This window comes from Suncus etruscus, chromosome 17, assembly GCF_024139225.1.
Source record: "Suncus etruscus isolate mSunEtr1 chromosome 17, mSunEtr1.pri.cur, whole genome shotgun sequence".
NCBI classification, from domain to species: domain Eukaryota; kingdom Metazoa; phylum Chordata; class Mammalia; order Eulipotyphla; family Soricidae; genus Suncus; species Suncus etruscus.
In genome coordinates, this window is record NC_064864.1 from 42,032,878 (window position 1) to 42,050,417 (window position 17,540).

The 17,540-nt window shown below is 40.1% G+C and overlaps 1 protein-coding gene and 1 pseudogene across 1 annotated transcript in view; both read left to right on the top strand.

Annotated features, from left to right (window-relative positions):
* The window catches only part of R3HCC1L (R3H domain and coiled-coil containing 1 like), a 47,627-nt gene extending 33,930 nt beyond the window's left edge, over positions 1-13,697 (top strand). The window contains exon 6 of the mRNA XM_049790842.1: positions 12,910-13,697. Coding sequence (XP_049646799.1) covers positions 12,910-12,977 — 68 coding nt within the window. The 3' untranslated portion in view covers positions 12,978-13,697. The remainder of the gene's footprint in view (positions 1-12,909) is intronic.
* A 1,385-nt stretch (positions 13,698-15,082) lies between these two features.
* LOC125995213 (uncharacterized) lies at positions 15,083-15,165 on the top strand (annotated as a pseudogene).
* The last annotated feature ends 2,375 nt before the right edge of the window (positions 15,166-17,540 follow it).

The window sequence follows — 17,540 nt, forward strand, 5'->3', positions numbered from 1 at the left end:
AAGCCAGGGGTGATTTCTGAGCGCATAGCAAGGAGTAACCCCTGAGCGTCACCGGGTGTGCCCCCCCCAAATGAACAAGAATAGTGACAAAAATACGTGATGTACTGTTGCTTGCCCAGAACAGATTTTGTCAGTCATGTTAGTCATGACATTTTTTTTTTTATTTTGAGCCTCACCTGTCTGTGTTCAGGGCTAAATTCTGGCTCTGAGCCTAGGGATCACCCCTGATGAGGTTTTAGGGACAATACGGGGTGCTGGGTGAAGAACCCAAGACAGCCATGTCTAAGGTAAGCTCCTTATCTGCTGTACCTTCCTCTGGCCCCATGACATTATTTTTTGATTAATTTTTGACATTATTGTCAATTTAGCATTATTAGCATAGAAACTAAAATCTGTACTGAAATGATTACCAGTGCCTCAATTAATACTGAAATTGTTTCCTTGAGAACTTTTTTCTTTAAAAAAGACTTTTTCCTTTAAAACTTTTTTTCTGTTGGTTGATTGATTGTTTTCTTGGCCACATCCGGCAGTGCTCAGGGATTACTTTTAGCTCTGAACTTAGAAATCATCCCTGGCAGGCTGGGGACCATATGGGATGCTGGGAATCAAATCAGAGGTTGGCTGCATGCAAGGCAAACACCCTATTGCTGTGCTATCTCTCCAGCCCCCCCCCCCCGAAAAGACTTTGAGTCTTTCTTAGCTTGCTGATATGTTGGTGAATGAAACTTTCTCAACCTTTCAGAAATAAATAAACAGTATGCATTAACTTTTACACTACATGTTTTTGAATACACGTTAGTTACAATAATTTTTCTTCATAAATTTTAATTTCCATCACAATTCTCTTCTATCAAGTTCCTCCATGTTTTTCTTTATAAAACTCAAAAACTGGGGGCCAGAGAGTTAGCATGGAGGTAGAGCGTTTGCCTTGCGTGCAGAAGGATGGTGGTTTGAATCCCGGCATCCCATATGATCCCTTGAGCCTCCAGGGGTACGATTTCTTTTATATTTTTATTTTTTTTATATATTTTCTTTAAATACCTTGATTACATACATGATTGTGTTTGGGTTTCAGTCATGTAAAGAACACCACCTATCACCAGTGCAACGTTCCCATCACCAATGTCCCAAATCTCCCTCCTCCCCACTCGACTCCCACCTGTACTCTAGACAGGCTTTCCATTTCCCTCATACATTCTCATTATTAGGACAGTTCAAAATGTAGTTATTTCTCTAACTAAACTCATCACTCTTTGTGGTGAGCTTCCTGAGGTGAGCTGGAACTTCCAGCTCTTTTCTCTTTTGTGTCTGAAAATTATTATTGCAAGAATATCTTTCATTTTTCTTAAAACCCATAGATGAGTGAGACCATTCTGCGTTTTTTCTCTCTCTCTCTGACTTATTTTACTCAGCATAATAGATTCCGTGTACATCCATGTATAGGAAAATTTCATGACTTCATCTCTCCTGACAGCTGCATAATAGTCCATTGTGTATATGTACCACAGTTTCTTTAGCCATTTGTCTGTTGAAGGGCATCTTGGTTGTTTCCAGAGTCTTGCTATGGTAAATAGTGCTGCAATGAATATAGGTGTAAGGAAGGGGTTTTTGTATTGTATTTTTGTGTTCCTAGGGTATATTCCTAGGAGTGGTATAGCTGGATCATATGGGAGCTCGATTTCCAGTTTTTGGAGGAATCTCCATATTGCTTTCTATAAAGGCTGAACTAGACGGCATTCCCACCAGCAGTGGATAAGAGTTCCTTTCTCTCCACATCCCCGCCAACACTGTTTATTCTCATTCTTTGTGATGTGTGCCATTCTCTTTGGTGTGAGGTGGTACCTCATAGTTGTTTTGATTTGCATCTCCCTGATGATTAGTGATGTGGAGCATTTTTTCATGTCTTTTTGGTCATTTGTATTTCTTCTTTGTCAAAGTGTCTGTCCATTTCTTCTCCCCATTTTTTGATGGAATTAGATGTTTTTTTTTCCTTGTAAATTTCTGTCAGTGCCTTGTTTGGAGATTAGCCCCTTATCTGATGGGTATTGGGTGAATAGTTTCTCCCACTCAGTCGGTGGCTCTTGTATCCTGGGCGCTATTTCCTTTGAGGTGCAGAAACTTCTCAGCTTAATATATTCCCATCTGTTAATCTCTGCTTTCAATTGCTTGGAGAGTGCAGTTTCCTCTTTGAAGATGCCTGTAGTCTCAATGTCCTGGAGTGTTTTGCCTATGTGTTGTTCTATATATCTTATGGTTTCGGGTCTGATATCAAGGTCTTTAATCCATTTGGATTTTACCTTCATACATGATGTTAGCTGGGGGTCTACGTTCAATTTTTTGCAAGTGGGTAGCCAGTTGTGCCAACACCACTTGTTGAAGAGGCTTTCTTTGCTCCATTTAGGATTTATTGCTCCTTTATCAAAAATTAGGTGATTGTATGTCTGGGGAACATTCTCTGAGTATTCAAGCCTATTTCACTGATCTGAGGGCCTGTCCTTATTCCAATACAATGCTGTTTTGATAACTATTGCTTTGTAGTAAAGTTTAAAGTTGGGGAAAGTAATTCCTCCCATATTCTTTTTCCAATGATTGCTTTAGCTATTCTAGGGTGTTTATTGTTCCAAATGAATTTCAAAAGTACCCGATCCACTTCTTTGTAGAACGTCATGGGTATCTTTAGAGGGATCGCATTAAATCTGTATAATGCCTTGGGAGTATTGCCATTTTGATTATGTTAATCCTACCAATCCATGAGCAGGGTACGTGTTTCCATTTCCGCGTGCCCTCTCTTATTTCTTGGAGCAGAGTTTTATAGTTTTCTTTGTATAGGTCCTTCACATTTTTAGTCAAGTTGATTCCAAGATATTTGAGTTTGTGTGGCACTATTGTGAATGGGGTTGTTTTCTTAATGTTCATTTCTTCCTTATTACTATTGGTGTATAAAAAGGCCATTGATTTTTGTGTGTTAATTTTGTAGCCTGCCACTTAGCTATATGAATCTATTATTTTTAGAAGCATTTTGGTAGAGTTTTTAGGGTTTTCTAAGTAGAGTATCATGTCATCTGCAAACAGTGAGAGCTGACTTCTTCCTTTCCTATCTGGATTCCCTTAATATCTTTTTCTTGCCTAATCGCTATTGCGAGTACCAGTGCTATGTTGAATAGGAGTGGTGAGAGAGGACAGCCTTGTCTTGTGCCAGAATTTAGAGGGAAGGCTTTTAGTTTTTCTCCATTGAGGATAATATTTGCCACTGTCTTGTGGTAGATGGCCTTAACTATATTGAGAAAGCTTCCTTTCATTCCCATCTTGCTGAGAGTTTTGATCAAGAATGGGTGTTGGACCTTAACAGATGCTTTCTCTGCATCTATTGATATGATCATGTGGTTTTTATTTTTCTTGTTGTTGATGTTGTGTATTATGTTGATAGATTTACGGATGTTAAACCAGCCTTGCATTCCTGGGATGAAACCTACTTGATCGTAGTGGATGATCTTCTTAATGAGGCATTGAATCCTATTTGCCAGGATTTTGTTGAGGATCTTTGCATCTGCATTCATCAGCGATATTGGTCTGTAATTTTCTTTTTTCGTAGCATCTCTGTCTGGTTTAGGTATCAAGGTGATGTTGACTGTATAAAAGCTATTTGGAAGTGTTTCCGTTTGTTCAATTTCATGAGAGAGTCTTGCCAGGATTGGTAGTAGTTCCTCTTGGAAAGTTTGAAAGAATTCATTCATGAATCCATCAGGGCCTGGGCTTTTGTTTTTCGGCAGACATTTGATTACCGTTTTAATTTCATCAATTGTGATGGGGGTGTTTAGATATGCTACATCCTCTTCCTTCAACCGTGGAAGATTATTAGAGTCCAAGAATTTATCCATTTCTTCCAGGTTCTCATTTTTAGTGGCGTAGAGTTTCTCAAAGTAGTTTCTGATTACCCTTTGAATCTCTGCCATATCAGTAGTTATCTCTCCTTTTTCATTCCTAATACGAGTTATCAAATTTCTCTCTCTCTTTCTTTGTTAATTTTGCCAGTGGTCTATCAATCTTGTTTATTTTTTCAAAGAACCAACTTCTGCTTTTGTTGATCTTTCGGACTGTTTTTCGGGTTTCCACTTCGTTGATTTCTGCTCTCAGCTTTGTTATTTCCTTCTGTCTTCCTATTTTTGGGTCCTTTCGTTGAGCACTTTCTAGTTCTATTAGCTGTGTCATTAAGCTACTCAGGTAAGCTCCTTCTTCCTTCCTGATGTGTGCTTGCAAAGCTATAAATATTCCTCTCAGTACTGCTTTTGCTGTGTCCCATAAGTTCTGATAGTTTGTGTCTTTATTGTCATTTGTTTCCAGGAACCTTTTGATTTCCTCCTTGATTTCATCTTAGACTCACTGGTTATTCAGTATGAGGCTGTTTAACTTCCAGGTGTTAAAGTTTTTCTTCTGTGTCCCATTGGAATTCACAAATAATTTCAGAGCTTTGTGGTCAGTGAAGGTAGTCTGCAAAATTTCTATCCTCTTGATATTATGGAGGTATGTTTTATGTGCCAGCATGTAGTCTATCCTGGAGAATGACCCATGTACATTGGAGAAGAATGTGTATCCATGTTTCTGGGGATGGAGTGTCCTATATATATCCACTAGGCCTCTTTCTTCCATTTCTCTTTTCAGGTCTAGTATATTCTTGTTGGGTTTCAGTCTGGTTGACCTATCCAGTGTTGACAAAGCCGTGTTGAAGTCCCCCACAATTATTGTGTTGTTATATTATTTTTCAGATTTGTCAACAATTGTATTAAATATTTTTCTGGCCCCTCATTCGGTGCATATATGTTTAGGAGAGTTATTTCTTCCTGCTCTGCACACCCCTTGATTAATATAAAAAGTCCATCTTTGTCCCTTACAACCTTCCTGAGTATAAATTTTGCATTATCTGATATTAGCATGGCCATTCCAGCTTTTTTATGGTTGTTGTTTGCTTGGATAATTTTTCTCCAGCCTTTTATTTTGAGTCTATGTTTGTTCTGGCTATTCAGGTGTGTTTCTTGTAGGCAGCAGAAGGTTGGATTGAGTTTTTTAATCTATTTAGCCACTCTGTGTCTCTGAACTGGTGCATTTAGTCCATTGACATTGAGAGAAAGAATTGTCCGGGGATTAATGCCATCTTTATATCGAAATTTGGTGTGTCTTTTGATTAGTCTTGTCTTTAATTAGGTCTTTCAGTTTTTCTCTTAAGACTGGTTTTGAGTCTGTAAAGTTTCTGAGCTGTTTTTTTTGTCTGTGAAACCATGTATTCTTCCATCAAACCGGAAAGTGAGTTTTGCTGGGTATTCTAGGTGAAGCATTCATTTCATTCAGTCTTGTCACAATATCCCACCACTGCTTTCTGGCCTTGAGTGTTTCTGGTGACAGGTCTGCTGTAAATCTCAAGGTTGCTCCCTTGAATGTAATTTCCCTTTTTGATCTTGCTGTTTTCAGAATTCTGTCTCTATCTGTGGGATTCGTCATTGTGACTAGAATGTGTCTTGGGGTAGTTTTTCTGGGGTCTCTTTTGGTTGATACTCTTCGAGCATGCAGGATTTGATCACATACATTCTTTAGCTCTGGAAGTTTCTCTTTAATGATGTTCTTGACCGTTGATTCTTCCTGGAAATTTTATTCCTGGGTCTCTGGGACTCCATTGATTCTTAAGTTGTTTCTGTTGAGCTTATCATAGACCTCTATTTTCATCTGTTCCCATTCTTTGACTAATTTTTCCACTGTCCATTTGCTTTAAGTTTTTTTTCCAATCTCTCCCGCTGTATGGAATTGTTATTTATCTCATCTTTCACAGCACCAAGTCTATTCTCAGCTTCTGATACCCTGTCCCAGAGCTTATCCATTTTGTCATTCACTTCATTTACTGAGTTTTTCAGGCCTGTTAGTTGACATGTTATTTCAGTTTGGAATTTTGTGATTTCTGTCTTCATATTTTCTTGGTTCTTATTAGTGTTCTGTTCAACTCGATCCATGGTTTCTTTGAGTTCGTTGAACATCTTCCATATTGCTAGTCTAAAGTCCTTATCTGAGAGGTTGATTAGTTGGTTGGTCATTATCTGGTCATAAGAAATGTCATCTTCATTATCTATGTCTGATGCTGGCCTGCGTTGTTTCTCCATTGTCACACTTGTATTGTGGGTTTTTCTACGTGTTGTGGTGGTATTCATTGGCTAAATGATGCAGGCAGTCACACTCCTCTGGCTCCGTCCTTTCTGGATGGGTCGACTTGCCTCCAAAGGAGGGGAGTCCTCCATGGGTGAAGCCTCACACAGGATCAAATCTTAGACCCGAGCACGCAGCAGAGAAGACAGTCCAGAGAGAAATGCTTGGCTACAGTGATCCAGCACAGTTCTTAGTGTGATTTTTTTTTCTTCTTGTTGTGATGGTGTTCTTTTCTTAGAAAGAGCACACGGCCGCGTAGCAAAGCAGAGCTAAGTGCTCTGCTGGAGCCTCTTTTCGGCCCACTCCCAAGAGGTTCACGAAGAGGATAGTAGACAGACACACACAGGCAGCACTCACAATTTTTCACAGTCGGGCCCCATTGGGCAGGCGTAGTTTCGTGGATTTTCCCAGCCTGACATCACAAACAGGGGACCTGGCTTCTGCAAAGTACTGCCTATAGCCGGTTTTCACTTTATGGAGCAGTTCCTTGGCATTCCCGCCCTAGAATTGTCCTCTGGGAGAGTGAGTTTTTTGGAGCCTTTTTTCAGCCCACTCCCAACAGGTTCACGCAAGAGGACAGTAGACAGACACACACAGGCAGCACTCACAATTTTTCACAGTCCTGGGGACGATTTCTGAGCGTAGTTCCAGGTGTAGCCCTTGAGCGCTGTCAGGTGTGAATCAAACACCAAAAAAAAAAAAAAACCTAAAAAACTGAATATTGCGTATGAAATCTTTTTAACTAAATGAACTTGAGATGTGAATTTTTGAAGTTCAAATACTTTTCTACTCAGTTCCTTTATCTCACTTTAGTTTACAGCTCTTTTAATGAGAAATCTCTCTTGACCCTTGATTACTTTTTATAAAATAAAATTGCTGTGGGATGAATCAAGCAAAAGGAAGTACTGAAATCATTTTAAGAAAATCACTATGTATAAAGAGGATAAGAGTTTAGTATTTAGTCCTTGAATATCAGGAAAGTATCTTGTTCAGCGGAGTATATTTCAGAAGTATACTAAGAGTGAGAAATAAAAGCATAATATATATCTTTGAGTGCTTTGTATTTAGTTTAATCTTGAGCCTTAAATCAGTGATTCACACTAATAGAATCACATTTTAAGAATCAAAGCTGGAATCATGTAAAATTGCACCCCGTTTCACTTACCCAAAACTAACTTACTTACCTATAATTGTAGAAAAAAGTCAAATACCAGGGCCAGAGAGATAATAGTTGCCTGGCAGGAAACTGATTCACTTCGCTTTCCTGCACTGCATGTGATTCACTAATCACTGCCAGAGTTTACTCCTGAGCACAGAGCCAGGGATCATACCTCAATGCTGCCACTAGATATAGCCCAGTTTATCAAAATATCTCAAAATAAGTTGCCCTCTTATTTTCAAAGTCTACTATAAATCTATTTCATAACTTATTTATATTTTTCTCATGGGGATAAGTAATTAGTTGACTGATTCTAAAGGTTTATGTTTTGGGTCACAGTTCCAAAAGGATAAACAATAATTTAATCTCCTTCCTTGCTTGATTGATTAAATCACTAACATCCAACAGTAAAATTATTTGTTGGATATTTCTTCCATGATAATATATTTTTTATTTAAACACCACATTTTACCAAGTTTCTCATAATACAGTTGTTTCTGGCATTCAGTATTCCAATACTAATCCCACCACCAGTGTAACATTCCCTCCACTATGGTCCCCAGTTTCCCACCCACATCCCAAGCATGCCCCCTTGGCAGGAACAAAATTATTTATTTTAAATTGCTTGTTTACAACTAAATGGCAAGTGGAGTTATTGAAAAATACTGGCAGAGAAAAATACTTTAGTAAAAGAAAAGTTGTCAAAATTATAATATCTCCATTGGAGTCATTGAGTGTTTACTAAGCTGTTTGTTGAGTTTAAGTGGCTTCTATGCTACTTTCCCATCTAATTTTGTATACTCTTGCTAAACTGTCATTGTTGGAGATTGGGTGGTGTTGCTTTGAGGGTATGTGGCCTGCACTTAAGGAACTGTGGAACTGGATTGATGAGTTTACATGGCTGGGACTGTGGGATGTGGGTGTGACTGTTGGACTTCTGGAAGTGCAAAGTACAGGGTAGATGGCCTGACCCCACTCTGAGAAGACCCCAGAGTTTTCTCAGCTATAACTTTTTAAAATCACTATTACTACCTTCCATTCCATTTTCTGCCTTCAAAGATATAGATATGCTGCCTCATACCCTCCTGGGTTTATGACATTTGATTTTGGTTTCCTCCCCTACATGAGGCTCTCTTCAGATCTAACTACATTTCTTTCCATTTTAATGTCATCTTTTTCTCTGCAATACAATAGAATACCCATATTTTTATGTCACCTTTTATTGTTTTTATTGTCCATTAAGGAGGAATCCTGCACCATGGGGCATTCAGGATCACCTTGGCATTTGTCCAGCACCCAGGAGTAAGCGCAGAGCCTTTTGCTTGCTCTAGATCTTTCTGCACCTCTGAACTAGCTTCAGGCCCTTCTCCCTAGGGAAACCTAACAGCAAATTTGTTGGGGTTATGTTTGTTTGCCTATGAAATGCACTGGGGTTTGAACTCAAGGTTTGTGCTTGCTTGCTTTTTGGGGTGGGGGGGGCACACCCAGCTGTGCTCAGTCTTACTCCTGGCTCTGAACTTAGGAATCACTAATGGATCCTGCAGCTTGTAAGTTAAACCCCCTACCCACTGTGCTATCTCTCTAGCCCCTTGCTTGCAACTATTAAGTCATCTTCCATACTCCTTGTCACTACTATTTAATAACTGTAAGTCGGTGGCCTAAATCCAAGGTTTAGCTATTAACCTTAGGACTAACTGACCAGTCTGCCAAATATTGCTGAATAAAAAGATACTTTGTAGTGACATATATTGGTTATCATGCCACTATCCAGAGTTTAATGTTCTACATAACGCACGACTCATACTATAGTTTCCAATAGACTAATGATTGTTCTCATTTAAAGTCTGAATTAACCATCTAAAATCTAAACCTTAATAAAATTAAAGAGTTTGCTTTTATTACTTCTTGACCTAGTAGGTCTGTCAGCTCATGAAGATAGATCGTTAGATTAGTGTGTCCAAGGCTTCCAGTCTTTCCAGTCTTGTTTTTAATATGTAGCTAATCTGTATTAGCTACCAGTGAATTTTGTGATTTTTTTTTTTTGGTTTTTTGGTTTTTTGGTTTTTGGGCCACACCCAGTGACGCTCAGGGGTTACTCCTGGTTATGCGCTCAGAAGTCGCTCCTGGCTTGGGGGACCATATGGGATCGCGGGGGATCGAACCGCGGTCCGTCCTAGGCTAGCGCAGGCAAGGCAGGTACCTTACCTCTAGCGCCACTGCCCGGCCCCAGATTTTTTTTCTCTATTATGTTATTAGGTGTAGAAGCAAATTTTCAAAGTTTTAATCTTTATCATTTTATTTCTTTTTTAAAACATGACACCCAACCGAACCTTTTGAAATCCTCAACACTTTCATGTTCCCTCAGGGAGGGAGGTGATTTCAGTCAACTCATTTAATATCATGATTCCTGGCAGTGTATTTATTATACTTGGAAATGAAAGTCTTTAAGGCCAGTTTATTGTGAATGCTTTTCAGCTTAATCATGTCATAGGAATTCTTCTGTCCTCCTTAGTTACTTGCCCTTCAGACTTGTGTTGAGCCTTGTCTTTACTTAGTTTACTTTTTAACTTGTTAGTGTAAAAGCAGTTTTTTTAAATGTGTCTCATCTGTTATCTTTTCTTTTTTTTTTTTCTTAAAGGAACATTTATCAGTACTTTTTCACCTTTTTAATCCTTTTCTTTGTAGATATTTTTAGATTGTATTTTCAGATGACAGTTTATTAGAAAGTACGCTAGTTTAAGAATTAAGGATCTAGGTTCCACCTTCACTAATAGCATAACCCTAGGCAAGTCATGGGATCTCTCCACACTCCCATTCCTCTTTAAAATTAATACATTTTTTTTCTTCTTTATGTAAAAAACACCCCCCTTTACCAGTGCAACATTCCCATCACCAGTGTCCCAAATCTCCCCCCTCCCCACCTACCTCCACCTGTACTCTAGACAAGCTTTCTACTTCCCTCATTCATTCACATTGTTAGGATAGTTCTCAATGTAGTTATTTCTCTAACAGCACTCATCACTCTTTGTGGTGAGCTTCATATCATGAGCTAGACCTTCCAGCCCTCCTCTCTTCTGTCTCTGAGAATTACTGCAAAAATGTCTTTCATTTTTCTTAAAACCCATATATGAGTGAGACTATTCGGTGTCTATCTCTCTCCTCTGACTTATTTCACTCAGCATAATAGATTTCCATGTACATCCATGTATAGGAAAATTAAGACATTTTAATGTTCCATCCTAACCCATAGTTCTTCTATTTCTAAATATATGTCCCTCATTCACTATTTCTTGGTGCTTCTCAGTTTACCTTTATTCTTTTACTCTTGTTTTTTCCATATGACTTATTTCCCCACACTTAATAACAGACATTTATACCATTAGACTAAAAAATGTTGGGGGTCCTAAATATTTCCATTTTTTTTGTTTTTTCAATTTTCTTTTTTGTTCGGCTTTGTTTTTTGTTTTGTTTTATTTTGTTTGTTTGTTTTTAGTGGGTGGGGGATTTGCTGTGGTGCTCAGAGTATTTCTAGTTCTGTGTTCAGGGTTTCATTCCTGATAAAGTTTGGGGTACTATTTGGTATGCTAGGGGTTAAAGCTGGGTTGGCCATAGTCAAAGCAGGTATCCCACCCACTGTATTCTCAAACTGGCCACATAGTTTTTCCATTTTTCAGAAGGTAATATGGTTAATTTATACATGAGTCAGTATCAGAAATACAGACAGGAATAGTGTTTCTGTCACACTGGTTTTTACTTGGACTCTATGTTCTCTTGGGTTAGATTTACCACCAAGTAAGTTTTGACCCCATATTTTTTAAAAAACAAAGCTTTGTTGTCCAGTGCACTTCACCAGTGCATTGGGAGAGTGAAGTACACATCCCAAGCTGTTTCCAGAAAGCCCTGATGCCATTCTTGGCCAGATGGTCCAGTGGTTCAGTACAACGTCCTAACAATGCAGTGCTGCTTGGGTTCTGCAGTGCCAGAAATTATCCAGACTACCCTTTTCAGGGGTCTTTAGGACTGAACCCGGTGGTGCTCAGAGGACCCTGTGTCTCAGAGATTGAACCGGAGTTGGCTGCATACAAGATCTATACCTCCACCCTTGTATATTAGTTTTCTGGTTTCTGCAATTGGTTTTTAGATTTCATTTTCTTACCTTATTGAAAGTTCTTTGTTCTAATATGCTGGGGTTTTTTGGGTTTTTGTTTTTTCATTGTTTTTGGACCTAAACAAGTTTTGGCTCCTTATTGATTTTAGGTGCTTTCTGATTTTTTTTTCCTGTTTCTAAGAGAAAGCACCACAGTTCCATCCTAAGAAATACTGAAATCCTTAAACAAATAGGTACACATAGTGCTGTCTTCCTGAGTGCCCTATCTCAATTGACATGTGTCTTAAAGCTGAGCCATGGGGTACTGTAGTAACTTTAGCCCTCAATTTGCAATTTGCTGACCCCTAGTTTTGCCTCCTATAACTTTGCTGTTATATTCTGATAATGCCACAAGATGGTGCCCAAATAGCAGCAAATTTCTCCTCACATTTCCGTGTCAGTTAGCTTCCTAAGTTTATTCCCCTTAAAGTACTAACATGGTATAGGAATTTTGAAAGAGAGTTCTACTGATGTAGAAAAATAAATCAGCATAGCAAATGTTATCTAAGCCCACCTTGATTTCTGTAATCCTTGACTCATGACTTGCAAGATCTTTTACAGACATTATCTGAAATAATAGCCCTTGGAAGGAAGCACTTAAACTTATCATCTACATTTTATGCTTTCAAGATAAATGATTAGCTATGAATTAGAACTGGTATTATGGTACCTAATGAAGTGCTTGAGCTACCAACATGTATGGTCTTTATTTTCCTGGATGTTGGTGAAGTGTTGAATGGAGAACCAAAATGTTTTTCTGTGTGAAAAATTGAAGATAGATTGTTCAGATTTGTGTATTTGCAATTTTTGTTTGTTTTAGAAATCGTCTTTCATTTCCTTCCACACATGTAGTCATTTTTCCATCTTGGAAAATGTGTGTATTCTGAAAGATTCTTGACTCCTGGAAGTGCTTGAAAAGTATTAAAATTTGGTTGGCTTCTGACATTTTTTCTCATAAGGTTTTAGTAGGGTGTGGTGACTAAAGCACAGTGGCTATTACTTCCATTTGAGCAAAAAGGTAAGAGTAGCATAATAAAATATATTCCTGATCACTGTTGAAATATTTTAACTTCAGTAAACTGGGAATGATGGACTACTATATTGAAGCACGAAGGCAGCTGAGAAGTAAGGTTAATTACATTATCAGACTAGAATCTGGGTCCTGCTAGATTCTGAATGTCATCATCTGCTTTAATTTTCCTGAGTCCTAGATCTTTATTATAATACATTTTTTGTTTGTAATATATTATTGTTTCTCTTTACAAAGCACTTGTAAAGTTAAACATATTAGCTTTTAGAATAGGTTAAAACCAGGAAATCTCCATGTTTCATGAATAAATGTACCTTGTAATTTGAATTAAAGGAAAGACGCAGATTATAAGAACAATGATTCTCCTACTGTTACCCTTATTCACAGAGAGAAAACGCTTAGAAGCCAAACAACGGGAAGACATCTGGGAAGGCAGAGACCAGTCAGAAGCTTGAACAGTGCTCAGTGAAAGGGATGACTCCATGGATTCACACAACAGTTTCCCTGGTCTTTAGATAAGAGGATGCTTTCAGACCTCCATGTTCATGCACATGTGCATGTTAATGAAATGGGAGAGAAAGTGACCAAGAACTGACTGAAAATAGGAAAGAGATAGACTCCTGTCTGTCTCTGCTCCTAAATGCAGTTCTTTGGACTCACATACTGTGCTGGGCATAGAAGGCCTTTAAAAAGGCACTTGGAAGATGTGACATCCAACTGTGCTGGACAGGGCAAGTCCTGTTAACACAGATCACATTTCTGAGATGCTTTAAACAAACACACAACAGAGGATTCAAACTTGCAATGATGAGAGATTCAGGTGCTTCACCAGCAGGGTGTTCATTCCTTAGGACTTCCCCAAGTCACAACAGTAATACTGAATAGGCACAGGGTGGAACCATTGCAGAGAGATGGAGCTGCGTCCAGCATATTTGGTATTCATAACACAGAGATGCCAGTTCCGGAACCCAGAGTTGGTGAATTGCAGCAGATGTGGGTAGCTGGACTCCAGACTTTGTACTGAGCAGACTGCCTGGGGCTGTACCAGCTGCATAGCAGCCAGTAGCATGCCAGCTTCATTCCTCCTGGGAAGCTGGTCTCGGGATGGCTGTGCCAGTGTAAGCAGTGCTCCATGTTGTAAGAAGACATTAAAATCCATTTCATGACAGATGCCACTCTGGTGTTTGCTAATTTTGTTGCTCCACAAAGGAATTAGAGCACATTCCTCTTCAGTTCTGTGATGCTGTACATGGGTACCCCACTCTATCTTTCATATGTACACCCTGCATGAAGCATCTGGCATAAAGCATATCTTGGTATGAGGCTCTCAGCCTATACCAGGTCGTCTGGCAGGTAGCACCAGGCCAATCATCGTCACAGTGATGAGCAGCCAGAATTAAACCCCTCTGAGCATTGATATTCCCTCAAGGGACAGATAGGGCAGGCCATCAACTCAGGCTCTCTCCATCTCCTGTCAGGTAGTTCCATTCTGACAATGGTCACACCAAACCAGCCAGAGGTTCCCAGACTTACTGGAAACTTACTTATACTCTCTCTTCGGAAAAGAACTCAGCACTCCTGGAATCCCACCTTCCTTAACTGAATGAAGAGAAAGCTTCTGTTCAATTAACAAGTGAGCCCCCCTCCCACATTACACTGAGGCCACTACTGCCCCCTTGAATCTTTCCAGCCATTCCCCAGAGAGGACCCACTTTAGGGAACACTGCTCGGGCTCTTAAGATGCTGTGATAATGAGAAATAGTGTCTCGTAGTTGTGCTTTCAATGAGGGAAGAGTCTCATTTTTTATATGATTCCTTGCCTGTGACAATGATAGATGTTAGCATTGCCTAGAACATGATAGTGGGGCTCTGCTCAAACATTCCTCAGATGACACTGGCCTTGGGTCTTAGTCGGGACCCAGCAGATTTGGCTGCTGTTGCAGTCTTACAGCTCTCTCACAGTTCCTCACATGGTTTCTCATTCTTGGTCAGAAAGTATCCCTTGTTCACAATAAATGTCTCTGTTCGAAGTCTGAGAGATTAGTTTTTCTCTTGACTGTCTGGCCTCCCTCTCCCTAGCTTACAGCTCCATGATCCCTCTATTCTTAGTCACAGAGCAAATTTTCTTAAGACATGCAAGTCTGTCAGAAAGATGGCTATATTTGAAAAGATATTTGCAGGAAGTTGTAGCCAGGCCTTGTTAATACCTCAGAAGTGTACCTCTGCTCTATTATATTTTTATGTTTCAGAGTGAGTTGTAGTGAGAGAGGATGGCATTTGCTGCTTTTGAGGATGCTCCCCTTTCTGACTAATTTAGCTTTTATTAATGGTAGTTTATATCTGTGTTACTATTACTGTTTTAGTAATAGTTATTTTCTAGTTATCATAATTTCTCGATATTTTGTTTTTATTCCAATGCTATTCTCTCTTTTTTCCAAGTAATTTGCCTAACTTATTTAATTTTTTGGATTTAGGGGAAAAGACCTTTTCCCTTAGTCCTGAAAACTAGAGTGCTGATGCTGCTACCATTAGTGGAGAATGTTAAAATAAAAAGGGAGGTAGCTTTGCGCAGTGGCAGTATCGTAGCCAATGAGGTTTATCCGAGGCGCGATTATTGCTAATTGAAAACTTTTCCCAATACCCAAGGGGCCGGGCGGTGGCGCTGGAGGTAAGGTGCCTGCCTTGCCTGCGCTAGCCTAGGACGGACCGCGGTTCGATCCCCCGGCGTCCCATATGGTCCCCATATGTTGCCAGGAGCAACTTCTGAGCGCATAGCCAGGAGTAACCCCTGAGCGTCACAGGGTGTGGCCCAAAAACCAAAAAATAAATAAATAAATAAATAAATAAATAAATAAATAAATAAATAAATAAATAAATAAATAAAAAGGGAGGTCTGAAGGCTAGAGAATGTGGTTGTCCATTACTTTTATTGTTCAGTAGTTGGCTTGGCTGGGGGAAAGATAGAATCCATGCCCTATCATAACTACAGCAAATCTGGCATTTTCAGATGGGACTCCGGTCCTTGGCTATGGTAACTACCTTCTCAAGTTGAGCTGACTGACAGACTTCCTGTAGCTGCAATGGGGTGGGTTTTTTTTTTGGGGGGGGGGAGTTTGGTTAGATATTTGGTAAGACAACTCCCGCACTCTTGCTATGCACAAGTGTTTTATTTATGTCGAACATCTGAATCCCTGGATCACTTCAACATTTCCATGGAAAGATACATTTCCCCTTGAGTTCTAATGACTCCCCCCAGAGGGAAGGTCTTTGTAGAATGGAAATAAATGAGGCTTGTGAATAGTCAGTGGAGGCCCTAGTACTTTCGTTTCTCTGAGACTAAAGTATGCTGAGGTGAAAATTTGACATTTTTTGGTTCTGTCTGGAATTTAGTGGTTGGTATTCTGCTAACATTCCTCATCTAGTTACAAGTCACGCCAGCCCCCAGTCTTCCCATGCCCTTCTCTTTCAACTCAGATGTGTAACAGCACAGCCCTTGTCGAGCTTTTTCCAAGAATTAGAACTGGCTACAACTATCAAATGTGTGATGTGGGTAGCAAAACTAGAAGCAGAGCCGGTGGCTGGCTGCCTGGTCGGCTTTTCTGGTCCTTTTGGAAACTAGATCCAGCAAGAAGCTGCGGTACCTCCCTGCATGAACCTAGTCATGAGTCACCACACGCTCCCCCACTAGCACACATTCTTTCACAGACCATTAGCTGCATGTGTGAGTATAATGTTGTTACTGTTAGGGAGATGCTCGCTGGCTCCAACAGGAAATCAGTCCTTCCCTTGTTTACCTAAACTGCCATGCCAAAATATGTGCCCTCTGCCTAATGAAGGAGCTGAGACGGGAGAAGGTAGAAGAGGAGGAAGAAAGCCATTCTTTGTATTTCAGAAGGGTCCCTCGGAGCATGTCCCTATCTTTTCCCAACAGATGGGTTCTGAGGTGGGGAAGGGAGTGCATTGTAAATATGCCCCATCTGCTACCATTCCTTTTGGCTTTGCAGCCTTGGCTGTAAATGTTTACAACCCTTGAATTTCAGCTTCTTGCCTCTGAACTTGCATCCCTTCGCCTTCCCAACCCATGTTTCATGTTTCAGCACTGAGCCTGAGAAGGGAGTTGGGAGACAGTCACAGCTTATAACTGATGAGAAAAATGGAGTATCTCTTCACTGCGCTATTGAGGATGCAGGAGGGTGGCAGATTACAAAGGCTATGCTAGTCTCATTGACAGTCCACAATGAGGATTTTAGGCGTCATATTTGTACCGATCATCTCTTTAAGTGCATCTAAGTGGGGGTGGGGCATGTTCCCAAAGACTGAGGGATTTATATAGTATATAGATCAGAGCATATCACAGCCACATAAGAGACAACTGACCTTCCCTAGGTGTCGTCCTTGACTAGATTACATTTTCCCCTCTGACTTTTCCTAGTCTCCTACCCCCACCCTATTTTCTGATTCTACAGGCATGAGAGACTTGTTGGACTGATGTTCTTTCCACTGCACACATTTATTCAGTGCCAAGTTCCCTCCAAAAACTTGATTGAGACCTTAAACCGAGGCCAGCCCTGAGATGCACAGTGATCTTAAGGGAGGTTGGGTTGCTCGCCAGGTAGTTGGCAGCATGTTTCCTTTGGCAAATGCCTTGGCAGGAGCTCGGATCCGTGTTCCCCCCAGGAGTGTTTCTGCTCGACTGTCTCTTGCTTCTTTGCTGACCACTCCTGTGAACCCTTGAGTGCTCAGTAACTGGTGGCGATGGTTTGTCGGATGGTAAGGGAATGCCTGATACCTAAGGTACCAAGGTAACATCCTGTGTATGGGCAGAGGGATTAAATAAAAAGGTACTACAGAGCAGTCTCTTAAAAGTGTTCAAGAGGTGTTCTAAGGAAGAACAAAGCCAGAGATTGAATTCTCCAACTTCTTTGCCTCTGTGACTCTGACATAAGCTGTGTGACTTTGGGCTTCTAGCAGAGATCTAACCCTACTTCCTGTATGCTCTGGTCTTCTGTCCTGCACTC